This window comes from Herpailurus yagouaroundi, unplaced genomic scaffold (assembly GCF_014898765.1).
Source record: "Herpailurus yagouaroundi ecotype Mexico unplaced genomic scaffold, PumYag 77, whole genome shotgun sequence".
In the NCBI taxonomy this organism is placed as follows: Eukaryota; Metazoa; Chordata; class Mammalia; order Carnivora; family Felidae; genus Herpailurus; species Herpailurus yagouaroundi.
Window position 1 is genome coordinate 20,207,351 of NW_024412388.1, and position 21,976 is coordinate 20,229,326.

At 55.3% G+C, this 21,976-nt stretch overlaps 2 protein-coding genes across 3 annotated transcripts; both read left to right on the forward strand.

The window, feature by feature from the left end:
- Window positions 1–375: 375 nt before the first annotated feature.
- ZDHHC18 (zDHHC palmitoyltransferase 18) lies at window positions 376–10,328 on the forward strand. 2 transcript variants are annotated; one of them, XM_040466129.1, is made up of 8 exons: window positions 379–921; window positions 2,498–2,635; window positions 2,755–2,803; window positions 3,344–3,446; window positions 5,049–5,161; window positions 6,535–6,634; window positions 8,948–9,025; window positions 9,590–10,328. In XM_040466129.1, exons 1-7 carry the CDS (start codon window positions 822–824, stop codon window positions 8,987–8,989), a joined length of 645 nt encoding a protein of 214 aa, XP_040322063.1. In that variant the 5' UTR covers window positions 379–821; the 3' UTR covers window positions 8,990–9,025; window positions 9,590–10,328. The 2 variants fall into 2 exon arrangements, with proteins under 2 accessions (XP_040322053.1, XP_040322063.1); XM_040466119.1 differs by lacking the exon at window positions 8,948–9,025 and having other exon boundaries at window positions 376–921.
- Window positions 10,329–14,346: 4,018 nt separating this feature from the next.
- SFN (stratifin) lies at window positions 14,347–15,697 on the forward strand. Its single transcript, XM_040466166.1, has one exon. It carries the CDS (start codon window positions 14,452–14,454, stop codon window positions 15,196–15,198), a length of 747 nt encoding a protein of 248 aa, XP_040322100.1. The 5' UTR covers window positions 14,347–14,451; the 3' UTR covers window positions 15,199–15,697.
- The last annotated feature ends 6,279 nt before the right edge of the window (window positions 15,698–21,976 follow it).

Sequence of the window (21,976 nt, forward strand, 5' to 3'; positions counted from 1 at the left end):
GAGATCATGACCCGAGCCGACATCGGACGCTTAACTGACTGAGCCAGCTAGGTGCCCCTGTACTTACAATTCTTATGAAGCCATTTCATAGTAAATTGTAGCTATCATAGACGCCGTATATATAAATACTTCAACTTGTGTCTTCAAAATCTAAAGACAACCTCCTGCATAACCCTAATTTCGTTATTATAGCTAGGAAAATTAATAGTTCCCAAATTTCTAATCTATAGGCCTTTTTCACCACTCTCCCACCAAATTCAAGACAGAATCCGGTCTAGAATCATGCCTTGCATGTGTTCACGTCTCTTCATTTAGAACAATCTCCCTCTCTTTGTAAGTGACGTGGATTTTGTTAGACATCAGGATCAGTGGTGTTGTAGGTGCCCCACATCCTGGATCTGATTGTTTTCTCATAGTGTTGTTTACTTTGTCTTCCATCCCCTGTACCTCCTAGAAACTGGAACTTAGGTCTAGGCTTGACTAGATAAACCTCCCCCAGTCTTCCCAGAGTCGCCTTCTCAAAGTTGTATAAGACCAACAGTGCGTGAGCACGTGGGTAATGCTTTAGCACAGGGCTTGGCACACAGCAAATTTTGGTAGGTAGCAGCTCTTAATATCTGTCCCCGTCTTGGCCCCGCCAATGGCTTGTTCCCAGGAAATAGCTTCCCTAAGGCTTCTCTTGTCCGTGCCAGGCAGCAGTGGCTTCCACCCAGCTGGGGCTTCTTCCTCTGGGCTTGGACATTCCCCATCTTTCTGTCCTCCCACCCCCAGATAACACAGGCAGTTCCACGTACCGGCCACCCCCTCGGACCCGGGAGGTGATGATCAACGGGCAGATGGTCAAGTTGAAGTACTGCTTCACCTGCAAGATGTTTCGGCCACCCCGGACCTCACACTGCAGTGTCTGTGACAACTGTGTGGGTAAGTGGGAGGCAGCAGGGAGTGGTGCAGGGAGCCCTGAAGACAGAGGAGTCACTCATGGGGGCGGGGGTGTGTCTGAAATAGCAAGAGCTGGGCAGGAAGTCACCCAAATTTGCTCTGATTGAGGAAGGGCTGTGGGGAGAGGCTCAGAGTGTGACCAGTGGTATCTTGGCCTCAGCCCAGGATTGGTAGATTCCTTTCCCCCAGCTCTGAAGTATGGGGGAGATACAGAGAGACCCTGGACCCTTCTCCCAGGCCTCAGCCTGGTCCTCAGTAGGTCCAAGTTTCTAGGAACCAGAGACTAGAGCAATAACATTCTAGATACTGTGGGGCCAGAAAGAGAATGATTTACCATCCAGCAGCCCAGAGCCAGCTATACTGAATGACTTTGATCTGATTCCCAGGGTTTGGGAGGGACAAGAATGTGAGAACAGAGGAGTTCAAGCCAGTCAGGTAGAGAGGATGTAGCCAGGATTGGAAGCTAAGCTCCAGGCCCACACCTGCGGTGGTTGCTGGGGAACCAGAGGCTGTTTTGTCTCCTCTTCTTGTTCTCCAGAGGCCGGGCAGCTCTGATGGGGACCGAGGGTGTGCCCCTGGAAGGGTGTCATAAGGGAAATGCTATGTAAGAGGATCCAGGTGAGCTGAGCCATGGTGACTGAGCATGGTCCCCAGGGCAGTGAGCTCATCACGCTAGCTCAGCACTCCCTGAGAGAACAGTAGGGAACACCCCATGACAGCAGGCAGCCGAGTGGGTGACTCAGTGGGTGTTATTCTTCCCTGAGAATCCGCAAAGGGTGCTGGCCATGGTAGGAGGCCTGCAGTGGGCTTGTGATCCACATTCCCACAGAGGACTTTCATTACCAGTCTGGGTGTGACACCAGCCCCGGCGGGGGGGCCCCCGCCCCCCCCCCCGGAGTGCTAGTGTGAGCTCAGCCCTCTGGCCAGGCCTTACATGCCAGCTCTCCACAAGTTACAGAGCGGCTCCGCCCCTCCCTGAGCCTCTAGTTCTGGAGCAGGGAATGGGGAGCATTGTTTGTCGCAGGTGGCCAGGGTCGTATGCCAGGCGACAAGTACTTTTTGTGCATCTTCGTACCATGCACAGCTGGACGTGGGACTCAGCTCGGTGTGAGGCCAACACCGGCCCTCTCGTGGAGTTTACCATCCAGCAGGGGTAATTGGCCAGTCCGCTAATTATTAATAAGTATGTAAACACACATGGGCAAAGAGCCGCAGAAGATAAGTAGCAGCGGGTAACAGAAGGCCCTCACCTTGTCTAGGATCAGAGGAGGCTTTCTTAAGGAAGTGGCTTTGCAGCTGAGATATGAAGGAGGAATTGCCCTTAACCAGGTGAAGAGACAGAGAAGAATGTGTGAGGCAGTGGGAAGCTTGCAGAAAGGCCCAGAAGCAGGGAGTGTGTGAGGAGCTGCGAATCGGCTGAATGGGCCGGTACAGAGAGTGTGGGGGAAGAAAGCCCCAGCTGTGGCGTGAGGCCTCCAAACACCTGTGCTGGTTGCAGCCCAGGCACACTAACCTGTTCCCCTCCCCACCCCCCCACCCCCCCCCGGCCCTTTTCCAGAACGGTTTGACCATCACTGCCCCTGGGTGGGCAACTGTGTGGGGAGACGGAACTACCGCTTCTTCTACGCGTTTATTCTCTCCCTCTCGTTCCTGACGGCCTTCATCTTCGCCTGTGTGGTCACCCACCTGACGCTGCGTGAGTTGGGAGTGGGGGCAGGGGTGTGCAGGAGGGGTGGGCCGGCAAGCTCTGCCAAGTCAAGGGGCTGTGGTCACTGTCCATCTGAGCTGTGCCCTGTCCTGTTTTCTCCTCCCCAGGCTCTCAGGGAAGCAACTTCCTCTCCACTCTGAAGGAGACACCAGCGAGATATCCTTTGTCAGCCAATAGATGCCCTGGTGGGAACAAGGCCCCTTCGCTGGGGTGGATCCCCACACCTCATCCTGTAGTCCGGGGGGGAATGGTGTAGCACTAATGTTTGTCCTCTAGAATAATCTGATATACCAGCTGCTTCTCTTTCCTCCCCGGCTAGAGCTGATCCTAAACAGTCTGATCAAAGGGATGGGGTGGCCAAGAACTCTCAGGAGCCACAGTCCCTGTCTTCCCTTAAGACACCAAGCAACCGGGACGGGGTTCTTGTGCGGGGTTCTTGGTGCCTGGCAACTTCAGTTCCCCCTACTGTCCATCACCCGTCCTGCTCTTGAATGGGCTCCCGAACCCTTCTTAGGGCTCAGGAGGTAATCCTGTCGAGAAGTGGTGACTGGACCGCAGGAAGGTTACAAACTCATCTCCTTTCTGGGGAAATCACTCACGGAAGGATAGGTGAGAAGGGCTGGGCATGGCAGGCCTCCAGGGGCCGGGGAGGCCCCCAGCCCTGTCCCGGTGTGGGTCCTTGACCACCCTGCTCACTGTGCTGGAGTTGGTGATCTGCTTCTTCTCCATCTGGTCCATCCTGGGCCTCTCAGGGTTTCATACTTACCTCGTCGCCTCCAACCTGACAACTAACGAAGACGTGAGTAAGGCTGGAGCAACCTCCATTCACTGGGCAGGAGGCGGGGCCCTGGGCAGGAGGCGGGGCCCTGGCTAGGAGGCGGGGCTCTAGGCAGGAGGCGGGGCCCTAGGCAGGAGGCGGGGCCCTAAGGTAGGAGGCTGGGCCTGGGCGGAGGGGGCCTGCCGCGGCCGCAGAGCAGCCTGACTCGCCTGACTCGGGCTGCTGGGGTAACACGGGTGGGGACAGAGGGTGGCCAGACATTGCCTTCCAGTGCTCCTGGCTTGGCCCTGGGAGATCCAGTACAGGGTCTTCTAAGGCCCCCACGTGCCTTGGCCCCTCCGCGCAGGCTTTCTCGCTAACCCAGAGGCAGTGCTCCACCGTAACAGTCCTTACGTTTGGCCTGCGTGTTAACTGTCTCCAGAGTTCTTTCAGCTCCCATCATCTCTTTGGGTCCTTTTGCCAACTCGGAGGCAGAAGGAACAGGGATGCTTTTTCTCCTGTTTGATGGCTGAGTGACTTGCCCCAAGGTCACACGGCCGGAAAGGGACAGAGTCAGGGTTGTGGCCAAAAGCCCTGGCTACCCTTGCCCCACCACACTGCACTTACAGGCAAAGAGATGTGACTATTCTCAGGGTGCCCCGGGGTTCCCTTGGGCATCCTTATTGAGGGAGACAGCAAGGATAGGACTATGGGGCTATGTCAACCCTCCCTACCTGCTGCCTTTCAGACCCCCACCAGCAAGCATTGTTTGAGCGCCCACTGTGTGCTCAGCCCCGGGCCCGACCTGACCTCTCCTTCTTTTCTCCCAAACGATAAAAAAGCAAATGACAGCATCTGTGCCAGGGCCACCATCAGCTACTGCTCAGAGGCCCATGACCAACAGAAAATACATCTCTTGACCTCAGCCTCTCATTCTGGGAAACAGAACTTAACACTCATGATAGGGTTTCATGTGCTGAATGATTGGTACAGAGCAGAAATGACATCAGCCAGCATCTCCCAAGGCAGTTTTGTGGGTGCTGGTTCTTCAAGATGTTACTAGGGGTTAAGCAAAAAGATGTGTTATAGCCAAATGAGTTTGGGAAACTCTGGGTTAAAGTCAAGCAAGTATCCTTCGTTGCTAAACTCCTCAGTGCCTTTGATAGCTGGCCTCACAAATCTAGAGATGGCAAGATTTCATCTCCAACGATGCTATCACAGTTCCCTGTTTTTCAAATGAGGACTGAGATTCAGGGAAGTGCTCTGTCCAGGGTCATGCAGTGTGTCGGGGCAGGGCCAGGGCTCATAGCCAGGTCAGCCTGAGCTCTGTCCCCTTATACTACCTTCCCTTAGAGGTGGCTGGCCGGAGAAGGGAGGATGCACCCAAGAAGTTTCCTTTGGAGGCTTCTCTTTGGCTGTGCGCTGCTCTCTGTCCTGATTAGGGCTTCCTCCTCTCAGCTAGGTGCCCCCGACATCCAGCAGTCCCCCACACGCACTGAATAGCTTGAGTTAAAGACATGTCCCCTCCAATAGTCTACCCAGAATTGGAAAAACTCTCACCAGTTTTTCCCAGCCTCTAGACCTCCCTCCTAGAAAATTGAAGTAAAAGGAGGTACCTGACTCAGACCTCCTTCCTGCTGGCAGATCAAAGGCTCGTGGTCCAGCAAGAGGGGCGGTGAGGCTTCCGTCAATCCCTACAGCCATAAAAGTGTTATCACCAACTGCTGTGCTGTGCTCTGCGGCCCCCTACCTCCCAGGTAAGCCAGGGGTGAGCATGGGGAGAGGTCATAGGGCCTGGCCCGGCCAGTGGGGGGATAGCCCTGCGAGTCCACACCTCTCAAAGAGGTTCTGGAAGCAGCAGACCTCTCTTCACACCACAGAAGCCCTCTGTCCACCATCCCCTGCAGGGCGCACTCAAGGCATTTATCACACAAAAGAATTCTGTGTAATTTTTTTTTTTTTTTTTTTTTTTTTTTTTGAGAGAGAGTGACAAAGCATGAGCAGGGGAGGAACAGAGAGAGAGGGAGACACAGAATCCGAAACAGGCTCCAGGCTCTGAGCTGTCAGCACAGAGCCCGACACGGGGCTCGAACTCACAAACCGTGAGATCATGACCCGAGCCGAAGTTGGACGTTTAACTCACTGAGCCACCCAGGCGCCCCGAATTCTGTGTAATTTTTTTTGTTTTAATTTTTTTTTTTCAACGTTTATTTATTTTTGGGACAGAGAGAGACAGAGCATGAACGGGGGAGGGGCAGAGAGAGAGGGAGACACAGAATCGCAGACAGGCTCCAGGCTCTGAGCCATCAGCCCAGAGCCTGACGCGGGGCTCGAACTCACGGACCACGAGATCGTGACCTGGCTGAAGTCGGATGCTTAACCGACTGCGCCACCCAGGCGCCCCTGAATTCCGTGTAATTTTTAATCACATATGCTCATTGCAGAAAAACATAGAGTACAAAATCTTAAAAAGAAGAGTACTAACTATCACATGTAATCTTATTCCCCAGTGATCACCACAATTAATGTTTTGGCCACTCTTGGGCAACATTTCCCTTCCGGTGCTGGTGGCTGGACCGGGCAGGGTCTCCATCCTCCCTCCTGGTGGCGCCCTGAGGGTTCAGCCCTGCTGGGAAGTGCCCTTGTCTTCACACCAGGGGGCACCAGAGTGCCAGAACAGGAGCTCCACTGCAGTGGGCACTGCGGGACCCAGACCTTCCCCACGCTGTCCCCGACTTCTCCTGCCTCGTATGAGTGTCATCCTTGCAGTGGGGGTGGGGGTAGGTCACAGTGGGAATCGCACTATTTCCAAATGCTCTTCCATCCTGCTTTTCCCCTCACCCACAGCCTGGCTTTGTGGCAGCCAGACCGAAAAATGGGCCGGTTTGAATTCACAGTGCATCGATCAGGTGGTCCAAAACCAGGTGTCCAGGGTGCAGAGAGGGCCCTTCTGGTTCCCCTGCTCTGGAAGGGAAGAGTCTTGAGCCCCCAGCTGGAGATCAGCTCCCCTTTCTGAGACTTTCTAGGGCTGGGTCTTTTCTTGGCTGGAAAATGGACTCTGCCATCCAGCCCCAGGCCTGGACCGCTGGTGTTGGGCAGGGCCCTCACGTCCCCCCTTGTGTTTTGGAAGCCTCATTGACCGGAGGGGATTTGTGCAGTCAGACGCCGTGTTGCCCTCGCCCATCAGAAGCGATGAGCCAGCCTGCGGAGCCAAGCCTGACGCCAGCATGGTAGGAGGCCACCCCTGAACTGGGCTCAGTACCTGCCACCTGCTGGCTTGTCCACCCCTCCGCATTCACCTGCCACCCTCCACACCTGCCGGGACCCTCCCCATTCCATCCAAGGGAAGCAGAGCCGCCAAAGACTCTTTTCGTATTTATTTCCCACCCTGCGTGGCTTGCCCCGCACTTCCGTGGCTGTACCCTCTGCTCCCCAAACCCAGGTTCCCACAGCCTTGGGCCCTAGATCCCTGCAGCTGATCAGCGGCAGGAGTGACAGGAGAGAGAGAGGCCAAGGCCCCTGAGGCCGCGAGGGGACCATGCCGAGTCTCTGTCTGTGCCGGGGCGAGCCCTGTGTGAATGCGGGTGCGGACTGCGTGCGATACCTCCCAGGTGGGGGGGCCGGTGGGCTCTGCTCAGCTGGGGTCCTGGGGGTGAAGTGGGACCTAAGAGCATTCGGCTCTGGACAGCGGGCTGTGGGAGAGGATGCCTCCATGGGCTGTTGTGGTTTGTGGGCTCCTTCATTCTTTTTGTGATGACCATTGTTCTTTTCTTCCGTTCGTGTTTTTTCGTATGGCGTCGGCCAATAGGATGAAGCTGGGGTTCTAGATGGATAGGGCAGAGTTGGGGGTGGTGGGAGACAGCCTGTGTCAGAGAAGGCTGAACCACCAGCGAGGCACCCAAGACCTCGGCTCCTGCGTGATTCCTGGGCAGCACGCTAGGAAGTGGGGGCCTTGCCTGCTCTCTACCCATGGAGGGTTCTCTAAGGGATCCCAGTCTGACCTCCCCGCCTCCCCACCTCTCTCCCAAGTCAGTTCTTGGGCTGGGTGGGTTATCCTCTTGCTGGCAATACTTGAAACGGGTTTATTAATGCTGGGTATTTTGCACAATTTTATAGACCTCTTTTCTACGTAGCATTTTTTAAGTGGAAGAAAAAACAGTCGGTGACATTGCTATCTGTGTAGTGCCAGGTTAAAGATTAGCAAAAAGCAAGTTGGGTTTTATAAATTTATAAGAGAACGTCTGGCTGTGAGTGCGTGTGTGTGCGTGTGTTCGCGTGTGCCCTTGTATGAATGCGGCTGGCTCCCGCTTCCCTACATCCCCTGGGCTGCCCCTCTCCCCGCCATCCCCCTCGGGTGTCAGCTGGCAGCAGCAAGGAGCGGCCTGAGCCACGGCAACAGGGAGCCTGTGCAGTGATCGCAAGAGACCTCTGGGTTCCCCGCTGCAGCTCAGCCCCCACCCTCCTATCTTCCCTTCCTCCTCGGACATCAGGAAGCCTGGGACCTGCCCAGACTGGCTGAGGCTGGGCGTGGTAGATGGGGTAATGGCTGTGGGGAGCGGCTGCCACTCTACAAGCCGCACACCCTCCTCCCGGCTCTGAGTATGGGACCTGGTGCCAGCGGCCAGAGAACAGGGACTCTCTGCCAGCTGGAGGACTCCATCCAGAGAAAAGGGAGGAAGGAGCAGGGTGGGCCGAGAAGCGAGTGGAGGTTGGCCTACGTCTGGGCCCCAAAGTCAAAGGATGTCTCTTCTCCGCGGGGAACTGTAGTTTCTTGTCAAAGTAGATAGGAGATTGTTCTGTCTCCCTCCTTGGCCCTTCAAGTGGGCTGAAGCCCTTGGAAAGTGACCTAGGAAGTCCTCGCCTCTTGCCCTTCCTTGCTGAAGAAGCTAGTGGGTCACAGGCAGCTGAGAACTGGCAGCTGCAGAGGGTCCCCCCTGGGAGAAACAGCCTCACCCCAGCACCAGGACCCCGGGCCATGCTGCAGTGGCACTGGGAAGTGGGGAGGGGGCTGGCTAGAGGAGGGGAAGCCCCCTGCCTTTTATTTAAGCCAGTATTCTTTGTTCGTGCTTGTAATAAAATTTTCGTTTTTAAGAGTTGATTTGCTTTGGTTTGGTTTTTGTTTGCTCTTTCTTTGCTGAGGCTCCGACCGGCAGCCCTCTGTTCTTTCAGCCAAACTTGGTCTTTCCTGGGGAGACAGAAGGCAGGAAGGCCAGTGATGTGGCTAAGGGTCTCCTCTCCTGGCCGAGTCTGTCCGCTGGAGACTGAGCAAGGTGGCCCCCATAGGCATGTAAGAAGAGGCCATCCTGTCTCCTTTTTATCCCCTCTACTTTCCCCTGCCTCCGGGATTTGGAGACCCCCAGGTTCTTTTTCCTTGCTGCCTTTTCACTCTGAACCCCAGTGACCGCTCAGCTAAGAAAATGTTTACGAGACCCTAGATTCCAATCTGCGAGCCGGAGCCTCCCCGGCCCCCAGCCCCGCCTTGAGCAGCAGGGCCCAGCCAGACGACTCGTAACCCTGGCCCACCTCTCTGGTATCTCCCCCAGGAGGACACCTGTCAGGATTTTGCCATCTCCTGCACAGCCTGAGGGGAGCTAACAGGCCTCTTTGCAGAGGGTTAGCTGGTAAGACCGTGTCTCCCCTGTCGGCCAGCACCGCCTAGTCCCCTCACACGCCATCTCATCCCCATCGCATGCCTTGCCAACCCCATGGAGCCCATTCATCTGTCTGGTGTGTGGTGTGGTGTGTGTGCTGGCGGTGGTAGGGCCCCCAGGGCTCCCCCCTCCCCCCCAAGCAGAAGGACGGGGGCGTGAAGGCAGGGCTGAGGGCCCAGCCCTGCTCTGTACTGAGGAAGCAGCTCCCACCGGAGCAGGAGGTGAAGGGTGAGGTTGGGGAGGGGGGGCGGACCTGCTCGGAGGTGCTTGGGCCTGTTCTCGGTGTCCTGGTGTGCAGGAGCCCTCAGTCACGAACACCTGTGTCCTGCTTCCGTCCCCGCTGAGCTTCCCCTGCCTGTGTCTCTGCTGCGTCGTCGTCGTCGTCGTCGTCGCCTGCTGCCCCAGCCGTGGCCCTCCCGCGGGGAAGAGGCAGGTGCCGGGAGAGCAGGCGGCACCCCCGCAGGCCTCCTGTCTCCTCCCGGGTCCGCTAACCCTCTCTCTTCTCCTTCTTTGCTGTCCTGCGGGGATCTCCAGTGTGTGCGGGGGCTTAAGGACCTCCTGAGGACTGCTGCTCTCTGCCTCTCCAGGAGCGGCCTGAGGGGAGCCCGGCACCCGGCACCTCCACCTGCCTAACCTGTGGCCCACCTGCCACCGTCCGTGCCTACAGGGTCTGCCCCCAAGCCTGCCCCGCCCTTGTGCTCTCCAGAGCCCCCCACAGGGGGCGGGGGCTGGCCTTTCTGCCCCCACCCCCACTCCACGCCAGAGTGTAGAAAGCCATACCACAGCTGTCAGCACGGTGATACAATACGACGCTGAAACTCACCCCCCGTCTCCACTCCCCTTCCCCTTCCCCTTCCCCAGATTTGTAAGGTGTCGAGACTCTTCAGGAATCTTGCCTTACAGCCTGCCCCCTCCCAGAGTCAGGCAGAGCCACAGTGGGGCTGAGCAGGTTCCTTCGGGAGCCTCTGGGGTGTTGGTGGTTGATGACGCTGCCGAACAAGTTTGGTGACTGTTCTAAGCACAACCGGTTTGACACTGTTCCCACGGCCCCCTCCGTCCCCACCACCCCAAGTAGGTGCGATGCCAGGGGGATGCTTGTACCCTTTGCTCCGGGCACTGAGGGACCGGGCTGGCTCCACAGCCCGGCGTTCTTCAGAGGAGCTAATGGAAACTGGGCCGGGCCTAGGAAGTCTGCTGAGCCCACGGCTGGGGGCTGCTTGTTTGCTGTCTGTACCTTTTTTAACCAAATAAAGGTTTCCCTCTTCTTGCCATATCCTTGGCTGTCTGGTGCCACCTTTCCTTCGGGGTCCAGGCCTGAGGCCTGTGATGAGTGTGCAGAACATCTGGCTCGCCCCCACTGCCGGTTCTGTTCCAGTCGGTCAGTGCCCTTCCGGAGATTTAAAAAAGGCACAGCGAAGCCAGAAGTGACACGGGAGGAGTGGCCAGTGTCCTCTTCACTCTGCCCTTCTAGAACTGGTCTCAGTGCCAGAGGCCTCCAAGCCTTAGGTGACCTCAGCTCTGAGAAGTCCCAACCCAAGCGGGGACTGTCACCCCCTGAACTGAGCCCAGCCCCGGGTAGCCATGTCAAGGAGCCTTCCCTCTCCCCAGCAGCTGGCCCGCGTTGAGAGGCACACACAGTATGCTAGGAGCTAAAAAAGAATAATGACAGCAGCCATTTAGCAAGGGCTAGCCAAGTGCCAGGCCCGTTTTCTCACCTAAAGCTATGAGAGAGGTGATGTCAGCCTTTTTACAGAGGAGGGACTGAGGCTCAAGGAAGGCACAGCAGTTGCCAAGGTTCTCCCGAAGCTGATAAAGCAGCAAATCTAGGATTTGGACCCCGTCTCTGCCCCAACCCCTGACCCTTCTGCACTACCCAAGGAATGAATAGGGCTGCTTGGGGAGGAGGGGATCTCAGAAGGAGAAACCCAATTACAAGATGTTACCCGTAGCCATCAGAGGTGATCTGTACTGGCCTTCCTGTGCTGATGGGGAAACTGAGGCTCAGGGGCAGGAAGGGACCTGTCCGAGACCTTGTAACAGGTGGGATGCAGTCCCACAGCCTGACCTCATTCCATTCTTCCACAAACCCCACACTATGTCCTAGACTGGACTGGTCTAGGAGATGTGGGATACTCTAAACAACAGTGCCTGGAGGAGAAAAGGACTCAGGAGAGCTGAGTCACTTAAAACTAATCTAATATTTCCTCCCAAAGGCAACTAGTAGAGTGAGCTCTTGTCTGGATAACTGAACTCTTACTTACAACTAACCAGCGGGAGAGGTACCATAGCTTCCTCCAGTTACTTGATCATTCCAAGACTCAACAACATTTTGTAGGAAGTTCCTTCTGGAATCTAACCAGAGTCCCTCCTGCTGCATTTGGAGCCCTGTCCTCTGTTCTCAGTGGAGATGATGGATAGCAACCGGTTGCTGCCTTCTCTGTGCCACAACCCTTCGAAGCCCGTGATTACCAGCTAAGGGCTGGACCAGAGCCTTGAACCTGCTGGCAGGTTGGATGCTATATGGAAGGATGGGGAGGTAGCAGGCAAGATGAGGAATGCCCCCTGGGGCCGAGGCCCCAGCTCCTGTCCTGCTGACTCAGGAGGCTGACAGTGGAACTCAGTGCCCTGCTGGGGCCTGCCGCCTCCTGCCTGCCTGGGCTTCTGGACTTGGGAAACGGAGCCCTGGAGGCAAAGGGAGGTGTCTGAGACAGGAACTGAGTCAGGATCGACAGGCCAGAGCGGGCAGGAGGTGTTAGGCAGCCTGGCTCCCAGATTCACTCCTAAGCTTCAGCAGGGGAGGGGGAAGAGTGAAGAGTTTTCTCTTCCCTCTTCTCGTTTCTGGGTTTCTGGCTGGGCCGAAGGGCTGGAGCTTGTGGTGTGAACCACCACCAGGTCCCTTGGCTTGAGTGATAGGAAGGGAATGCTGCCTCCCTAGAGACAGAGCAACTCCAAAATGCCTAGGCCTGCCAGGCCGTGCCTTCTAGGTTTCTGGTGTTCTGGGATCTCCAGTTTCCTCCCTCCCCCTCCCAGGACTCGGGAAAGCCTGGGCTGGATGACTAGTGCGAAGGACGGTCCTAGAGAGCCTAGGGCCTGCTTAGGCCAGAGGAATGTCTGACGGGGAGGGAGGAGGCCTTGCTGAGGGAGCGCATTTGACCATTCACCTGTCTTCTCTCCCCCAGGGACACTCGGCTGAGGCTTGGTTTGAGACCCTTTCTCATGTCAGAACCCCCAGCTCCATGTTAGTGTTTTGAGTGTATGTGATTATAAGATTGGATTTTTTCCACATGGTAATAATGGTTACCATTCACTCTATTAAGTGCTTTCCATCAACTCATTTAATCCTCACAACAAGCCCCATTTTACACTTACGAAGATGGAGACTTATAGAGGTTAAGTCACTTGGTCAAGGTCCTAACAGCTTCCAAAAATTGAGCCCAGGCAGTCTGATTCCAACGACACTAGGCTATTCTGTGTCTCGTAGAAAAATAATACATATCTATCGTTGAAGAGAATAGGGAAATCAAAAGGAAATAAATCACTCAGAATACCACTACCTAAAGATATGCTCTATTAAACTAGTTATCTTAGTGCATTTCCTTTCCATCATTTTCTGTCTCGGGGATCCAATCTGAGCCGAGTCTTAGGGATGGCAAGCCTAAAATCCCTTCTGCTTCCTTGGAAAACGTGTAGCATCAGCCCAGGCATGTTCCTACTTTTTCTTCAAAGAGACAGATCTCATCTTTGGGCCTCAGAGTTCTGGCCTAAGCCTGCCTCCAGGAGGGGAAGGTGGGTATTCGGGCACCATGAGGAACTAGGGAGGAACAGGCCTATGAAATGGTCCTGGCTCAAAGATTAAGCTGGCTGGATCCCAGTGAGGGGAGCCCCACCCCTGAGCCCCATCGGAGCTTTGGCTAGGGGTGGAGCAGGTAAGTAGGAACCCACCCTCACAGGCACAGCCAACACCTTTAGGTGAAACTCCTGGCTGAATGAGAACAGCATCCCAGCAAACAGGGACAGAAGTTTGGCCAGAAAGAAGTCTCCCATCTCTGAGGCCTCTGCCAGGGGTCAGAGGGAGGGCCATAGTCAAACGGAAGGGACAGGGACATTTCTGAGAGGCAGGCTGGGGATTGCTACCCCCTAAAACAAAATGGTATGTGTCACCACCACCTTCTTTTTTCTCGGTCCTGTCTCTCTCCCCAGGTGCTAGTGACCCCCGCCTGGGGAACCAAATTGGACTGAGCACCCAAGTGGCCTGCTTCCCAGCCTCTTACAGAGGGCAGGCTGAGTCAGTCAGGAGAGCTGGGCCCCCACCCTGTGTGAACCCCACTGATACATGATGGCAGGCGGCTTGGAGGGGGTAGGTGACCTGGCGTGGAGAGCCAGAGGGTAGGTCCTCAAACAAGTAGCAACAGGCCACCAAGTTGAAAGGGAAAATTGTGCTGTGATGGGGAAGGTGTCCAACAAACCTACCAGGTGATTAATTACAAAGGCTGGGCTGGAGCGTCAGGGGCCGCTCGTTAAACACCTCATTAAGTGGCACCCTGAAAGATGCCACCTGTGCATTCTGGGAACTCAGCGGGAACCCTGGGGGGCAGTGATGACCAGGGGATAGCGCCATCTCAGGCCGACTCTGGAAGAAGCCTGGATCTCACTTCTAAATAACAGCCTGGAGCTCACAAGTCAGAGGCCGCGGCGAGAGAAGCCAAAGGAAGAAGGATGCTGGGGACTTAGTAGCTGTGTGACCCTGAGCAAATCTCATACTTCTCTGAGCCTTAGCATTCCCATCTCTAAAGTGGGAGTAATAGTCACAGTCTGGCCCATCTCACAGAGACACGGTAGGGATTAAATTCAATCGTGAAGGTGCTTGGGAAACCACAGCCCTACCTAAACGTAATTAGCTCCCCTGAAGCAAGGCTGGGAGCGGCCAGGCTCAGGCTTCTAGCCTGGCCCAGCCGGGCTTCTAGCCAGGCTGAAGCGGCCCGTTGGTTGAAGAACCCTCAGCCCCTGGAAGAACACCAGGAAGGAAGATCTGATTTGAGAAAGTGGGGCCGCTCTGTGGGCACCCATGTAAATCGAAGCCCTGAACAAGAGGGGGCAGCCTGGAGCCTGGAAAGGTGTCTGTGCAGGTGGGGCCGGATTTCTCCTGCTGACTGCCTGGATGACTCACCCCACATCTTAGCCTTTTACCTTTAAGGAAGAGCCGGAAAGGGTGTGGGGAGAAGAGAAGAGAAGCGGGAGGCAGGTCCGGGCCCCAGCCCCGCCCTCTGTCCCTCCCCACCCTTCTCTGAGGCCAGGCCACCCAGCCAAAAGGCAGGCAGACAGCAGGAGAGGCACAGAATCCGGCATTGGTTTCGAGGCAGCCAGTTAGCCCGCCGCCTGTGTCTGTCGCCAGAGCCATGGAGAGAGCCAGTCTGATCCAGAAGGCCAAGTTGGCAGAGCAGGCCGAACGCTACGAGGACATGGCAGCCTTCATGAAGAGCGCTGTGGAAAAGGGTGAGGAGCTATCCTGCGAAGAGCGAAACCTGCTCTCAGTGGCCTACAAGAATGTGGTGGGCGGCCAGAGGGCTGCCTGGAGGGTCCTGTCCAGTATCGAGCAGAAAGGCAACGAGGAGAGCTCGGAAGAGAAGGGCCCGGAGGTGCGAGAGTACCGGGAGAAGGTGGAGACTGAGCTCCGGGGCGTGTGTGACACAGTGCTGGGCCTGCTGGACAGCCACCTCATCAAGGAGGCCGGTGACGCCGAGAGTCGGGTCTTCTACCTGAAAATGAAGGGTGACTACTACCGCTACCTGGCTGAGGTGGCCACTGGTGACGACAAGAAGCGCATCATTGACTCGGCCCGGTCCGCCTACCAGGAGGCCATGGACATCAGCAAGAAGGAGATGCCGCCCACCAACCCCATCCGCCTGGGCCTGGCGCTGAACTTTTCAGTCTTCCACTACGAGATCGCCAACAGCCCCGAGGAGGCCATCTCGCTGGCCAAGACCACCTTCGACGAGGCCATGGCTGACCTGCACACCCTCAGCGAGGACTCCTACAAAGACAGCACCCTCATCATGCAGCTGCTGCGAGACAACCTGACGCTGTGGACGGCCGACAACGCCGGGGAGGAGGGGGGCGAGGCTCCCGAGGAACCCCAGAGCTGAGCCGCGCCCGCCCCCTCCCTGCCGCGCCCCTGCCCTCTCCAGCGCCCCCGCCCGTGGCAGAGAGGACTAGTACGGGGTGGGAGGCCCGACCCTTCTCCCCGGATGCTCTGCTCCCCGGCTCACAAGAGCTCCGAGAGAGGGACCAGCAGAGCGGAGGCCAGCTGGAGCCAGGGGGACCCCTCTTCCTGCGGCCGTCGATGCTCCTCACCAGCGGTCAGCCCACCCACCCCTGCTCTCTGCGCCCCTCCTCCACCCCTCCCACCGCCAACCGGGCCACCTCTTCCCCCACCCCCGCCTCTCTCCCGCCCCCTGTTGCCTCTGAATCTTAGGAATTGAGGAGTGTCCCACCCTTGTGGCTGAGAGCTGGACTGTGTGGAGATGAGTGTGTGTGTGTGTGTGAGAGAGCGAGCGAGCGAGAGAGAGCGCAAGACCCAGGATGAGAGGGAAAGTGTGTCTGCTGGGTGTGACCATGTTTCAATAAAGTTCCCCTGTGACACTCCTCCTGTCTCTTGCAGTTATTGGCGGAGGGGTGGGACAGGGATTGGCTTCTGATTTACAGAGACCTTGACTTTTGCTTCTTGACCTCTCAAGGGGCTGGCTCAGTGATTCCAGGTGAGAGGCTGGTGCCAATCGTGGGGAGGGGGGGCGGGTGTTCAGCTCTCCATCACGGTGGCCCCCAACAAACCGGTCTGGTCCTGGGAGGGTCAGGCGAGCGCAAAGGCGGCTCTGAGGCTGCTCGGCCCCGGCTGCAGGGCGGGAGGCTCCAGATCTCAGACCTGCGGGGGACAGGAAAGCAGGGAGTCAGCGCCGCAAGGAAAGGCTGTAGTGAGCGGCAGTGCGCACCCTAGATTTGCAAGGGAGGAACAGTCCCATCAGGGGCTCGGGTCTGAGAGGAGGGGAGCACAATCTGGGCAGGGGCAGGACGCCATTAAAAGCCCACATCCGAGGAGAGGGGAATGCCCGCCCCCGTGTTCGGACCGGGGGGCGACCTGAAACGGGAGGGCTAGGAGGAGCCGCGAGCTGGGTGGGCAGGGCCGCGGGGAGCCCGAGGCCCGCCCAGGCCATCCCTGTTCGCCGCCTCCGCTCCCGGCTCCAGCACGCCGCGACCTGCGGCAGCCTGGCTCGCTCCAGCCTTCGCAGCCCCGGGCTGGAGGCGGGCCCCAGGCCGCTGCCGTCCAATCTCGGCGGAGAGCCGCTCAGGGTACCGCCCCTGGGGCCCGACTGGCCAATGGGGGAGAGAGCGGCGAAACGCGCGCGGGGCGTCTTCCCGCCACCCGGCCCGCCCCGCCGGCGTCGCGACGCGCAGCGGGACTGAGGGGCCCCAGCCGCCCGCCAAGGGCCAGGGGCGACGCTTTGCCGGTTTCACCCAGACAAGTTGCCACCCGCCCGGCCCGAGAGCTCCGCATCCTCAGAGCAGCGGGACGGGGAGGGGCCGTGCGGAAAAAGCAGTCCCCGCCCTTTGAGTCATCTGCTCTACCGGGCGGTGGTGCCCGGGCCTGGCCGGGCGGGCAGGGTCGGCAGCCCTGCCACCAAGGCGTCCCCACTACACTCCAGCATCCAGGCAGCCCTGAACCGACGGGCTTGGATTGTGTCCATGACTGGCTGTGCGACTTTGGAAAAGCCATACATCCCCTGGGTCTCAGTTTCCCCTTCAGTATCAAAGGGCTTGGGTAAAAGTCTAACAAACTGTGATGTCAAAACTCCCTGGGTCTGGGGCGCCTGGGTGGCGCAGTCGGTTAAGCGTCCGACTTCAGCCAGGTCACGATCTCGCGGTCCGTGAGTTCGAGCCCCGCGTCAGGCTCTGGGCTGATGGCTCAGAGCCTGGAGCCTGTTTCCGATTCTGTGTCTCCCTCTCTCTCTGCTGCTCCTCCCCCGTTCATGCTCTGCCTCTCTCTGTCCCAAAAATAAATAAACGTTGAAAAAAAAAATTTTTTTTTAAATTAAAAAAAAAAAAACAAAAAACTGCCTGGGTTTGAATCCCAGCCCTTCTCGGTCAAGGCCCTGAACATTGGTGTGTTTGTGCCCTCGTTTATAAAGTGGGGTTAAAAAACAGTACCTTCCTCTTTTCATTTTTAAAAAATGTTTATTTTTGAGAGAGAGAGAGAGAGAGAGAGCACTAGTGGGGAAGGGGCAGAGAGAGAGGGAGACACAGAATCTGAAGCAGGCTCCAGGCTCTGAGCTGTCCGCACCCGAGACCGACGTAGGGCTTGAAACTCACAAACCATGAGATCATGACCTGAGCAGAAATCGGAGGCTTAACCGACCGAGCCACCCAGGTGCCCCTAAAAAATAGTACCTTCCTCTAAGAGTTGCTATGAAGCTTGAGAAGATACGGGCACACATAGTAGCCCATAGTGCATGTTTAATACACGTTAGCTATTATGAATCCTTCCAGCATCAGTAGTCGAGGATTTATCCATTTCTGTGCCAATAATCAGCCTCCGTCCTGAGGAGCACCTTTATTGCCAAAGCTGACCTGCATGCTCACCGGTCCACCTGAGACAGGGTCCTGACATCAAGTGGTCACTGCTTCCCCTGGCAAAATGGGATCTCGGTCCAGCCTCATCAGATTCCCCAGAGTCCAAATTTGGTCACAACCAGGGGACTTGAAATTGAAGGCTTTTATCAGAGATACTAATTCTACAGGGGAAGCTGGCAGGACCACTCCTGCTGCCTTCTAAATCGCCTGTATTCTCCTCTCCTTTCCTGGAAGGGTGTAGGGTTTCAAGGTTCCAAAGCAGGCAGAGATTCCGGGCTAGGGCAAATGACTCTCCCTCGGCTCTGGAAGTGACCCAGTTTCTCTTACCAGGCAGGTCTGGTGACTTTCTCTTAATGGGGTAGGTCCTGGGAAAGGTACTTCTTTCTTCTTTTCTCTCAGCCTCTGACTTTTGCCTCTCCCCTCTATACCACTCATGGTTGCCCTATATCGGGAAAGAAATGAGCCACCCTGAGGTAGTGTGTTGGTGCTGACAGATTTCAAAAGCAGATGCTGTGGGTTGGAATATCACCAAATCAGATGGCTAGATGTGAGCTGGCGAAGGCACCGGCTTCTGACCATGAAAGCCTTGGACCTTTTTGTTGACGACATAATCTCTCTAAAGCATCCTTACTGCTACCCAGAGTGGGGTCTAGCATCTCTTGCTATCTCTTCCTGGCCAGAATTTGACAGGTAAAATTCTTCAGTCCGACTGCTACTGGGCACAGAATTTTTTTGGGGGTGATGCAATGTTCCAGATTCAAATAGTTGGTATTTGCACACCTTTGTGAATATACTAAAAACCCCTGACTGTACCCTCGAGAAGGATGAGTTTTGTGGCAGGTGCATTTTATTTTGGTTCCACTGTCCTTTCCACAGGTTTTCCAAATTTCAAAGCCCATCTTCAGGTCAAAACATGGGTAGCCACCTCCCTTTAACACACATACAGTATTACAGAATATATCCTACCAACTCCTTTAGTTTATATAGGTACATTAATTCAGTTATGATTCATATCTACTTGCCTCTGCCTCTGGGTTTGCAGCTAGGTCCTGAGTTTATTTCTTATCTCCTCAGAGAGCTTCCTAAAAATGGTAGCTTTGTCTAATCATTTTTCCTTTCTTCCTACAGTGTCTCCAGCCAGGGTTTTGTGCAGGAAGGTGCTCAGCTTTATTAATTTTTTTAATTTTTAAAGAATTCTTTTAAAATGTTTATTTTTGAAAGAGAGAGAGCAGGGGAGGGACAGAGAGAGAGAGAGAGACAGGATCTGAAATGGGCTCTGTGCTGACAGTAGAGACTGATGTGGGGCTCAAACTCACAAACCATGAGATCATGACCTAAGCCAAAGGCTAATGCTTAACTGACTGAGCCACCCAGACGCCCCTTGGAACTCAGTTTTAAAACCATCCTTCCAAGCGCCCGGAAACCGGGTTTAGTGCCGGTGCTATCATAGAAATGGAAATAAAGCTGGTTCTGGGATGAGGCAGGGCTGTCTAGACAGAGACTGGGCTCACAAAGATTCAAGTAACCCCAGCCCTATCCTTCCTGTACTGCCAGATTATCCCCCCAGGAAATGGAGGCTAAGCCCTTGCAAAGATCTTCCTCTCCCAAGAATGTGAGTGGTATGAGGAAAATCTACAACCTGAAATTTTCTAAAGAAGGTATCTTCTCATATATGTACTTCCTTGAGACAGCAAAATGCAAACTGGCTCTGTAGATCCACAGGAATGGGAGATAAGGGGTGCCTTTGGAGTCAGGTGCCTTCTCCGAACTAACCAGGCACCTGAGGGAGGCCAAGTCACTGGGGTCAGGCAGGCCACTATGGCTCCTTCCAGAAAGGCAAGATACTCCTACACACACACACACACACACACACACACACACACACACACACATATCCAATGTCCAAATGTCCGGTGCTTTTTGGGAAGACCTAATCTTGGATGCTTGCACCAAGATTGCACAACTGACCCACGGTGCCCCAGTCCTTCTTCCTAGAGAACAGAGTAATCATAGCAGCTGGCATGACGGCCATGTGCCAGCCACGTTCACACCTTGATCCTCACAGCAATACATATCATCTTTGCGTATGAAGAGACCGAGGCTCAGAGCAGTTCAATAACCTAATAACCAAGGTCATACAATGACTTCTGTGTCTAGAGAGGGCAGCACGTCTAACTCCAAGGCCCATGGTTTTTAAACTACAACCCCTGTTTCCAAATCGTGTTCGGAGGGTTCCCGATAAACTGCCACAGGGCAGGAGCCCAGCAGTCTGGGTTGCCCGTTTCTGCACGAGTTGGCTAAGATAGCCACACATAGGTCTGTTTTGTATACTGGAGTTTCAGGAGTTAAAAATAAGTTTGAAAAGGACCACATTATGCTATGCCGTCCTGCTCGTATCTTGGTGACTTTCTAAGAATCAAGGAAGACTTCTTAATCTAACACCACCCCGGGGCCGGGCATAAAGGAATTGTCTTCATGAGAAAAGACAGTGCAGAGGACCAATTTGCTGGCACGTTCACTAAATTAAGGTTTCTTCACCCTGGTTACATTCTTTGTTCCTCTTCAATTCTGTTCACAGGGCCTCCCCCCGCCCCATCCCTGCTGTGGGGGAGGTGGAGGGAGGGAGGCAGGTTTCTGCAGGGTAGGTGCTCCTCCTCTCAGAACCTTCCCCCCCCCCCGACCCCCACCCCCCACGGCCTCACCTACCCACTGAGTCAGGAGCCAGGAATGTCTGTGGGGGTAGCAGACAGGTATGTCACCCTGGGGGTGTCAGAGGCTGATTCATCTCTCATCTCCACCCAATCTTCTGGCTCCTCTCTGGGAAATTTAACTCATTATTTGTCTAGAGATAAAGGAGGAAACCTCAGACTCTGGAAAGCAGGGAGTCTTCAGTCTGTGTCTAGGCACAGTATTTAATACATCAGATGATGGTACTCAAGAGGTATTTGTTAGAAGAAAAGAAGGAAGACATATGCCCCCCCACCCCGCCCCGCTTTCCCCCCAGATAAAGTGAACCTGAAATGTCCCTGTCTGACTGTAGAGTGGCCTGATGTTTAGGTCAGAATAGGCTAGTGACCACTGGGACGACTCAAGAGTTGGGAGAAATCTTACCCACGTTCCAGTGTTCCTCCTTTGCTGTTTTTTCATTCCACGAGGACTGTGAAGGCTTCAGGATTAATGTCCAGGGAGAGGTGGTGATCAGTGGGAAGGGGAGCGCTAGGAACTCTTGATGCCGTATTTGCACAGCAAGCTGATATTCACACACACGCATGTGCACACTCGCGCGCGCGTGCACACACACACACACACACACACCCTCCAATGTCTAAATGTCCAGTTGGGAGAAACCTGATTTCAGATTCTTGCAGCAAGGAGGCTGTAGATTCATGTGATGGGGATGGCTTTGAAGGAGCCTGTCATTTCCCTCAACTGCTTCAAGGTTTTGGATGGGGAAAAAAAATTACAACTTTGCGATGTAGTCTAGTCTGGAGCATTTTTACCAATATTCATATTTTCTCACCTCGTCTGGGTTCCAAATCCCCAGCCCATCCCCTCATAGCTCCTCAGTCTCAGGCCACCTGGACATCTGGGGCTGTCTGAAGTTGGCTCCTTGGCTGGAAATGAAGGACACGATGAGTTGACACGAGGGGTTGGAAATAAGGTGTAGGGCTTTCCCCTCCCCTCAGCAGGCCTGATTTCATCGAAGTGTGCACTAATCTGGGACTCTTCCTTCTTCCTAGGGCTGGGATGGGTCTGCCATCACTCCCCTCCCCTCTCAGGAGCCCTGGGAAAGGAGAGAGAATCTCTTAAGACAGACCTTCCCACAGACTCTAATGGGATCAGGCTTCCTATTCTCAGCCAACTGTGGGTGAGCATCTTGCTAATTCAGAAACAGCTGAGAGCAGACTGGCTGTGCTTCAGCTCTGTGGGTTTTAGGGCATCACGTTCACTCCTAAGCCTCTTTATCTGGGCTGGAAGCCTTTCCAATTAGCTGTGGCCTCTGCTAAGTTCCAAACAGTATCTTCCAATTTTGGGGGCGGGGCGGGGGGAGTCCTCACTTCAAAGCCAGGAAATGCATATATCTTAATGTCAGTGGTTAGCAGAGAAGACCGGGAAGGTCCCTTCTAAGGCACTCAGAGATGGTTTCCTCCCTCCAGGAGTTGTTCATGATTGCCAAGCGAGGTCTGGAAGTGAGAAGAGCACTTTCAGACAGTGTCTGTGAGAGGCAAAGTGCCACTTTTCTGGAAGGCATTTTGGCAATATGAATCCAGAACCTGGGAAATATCAGCTGTTTCATCT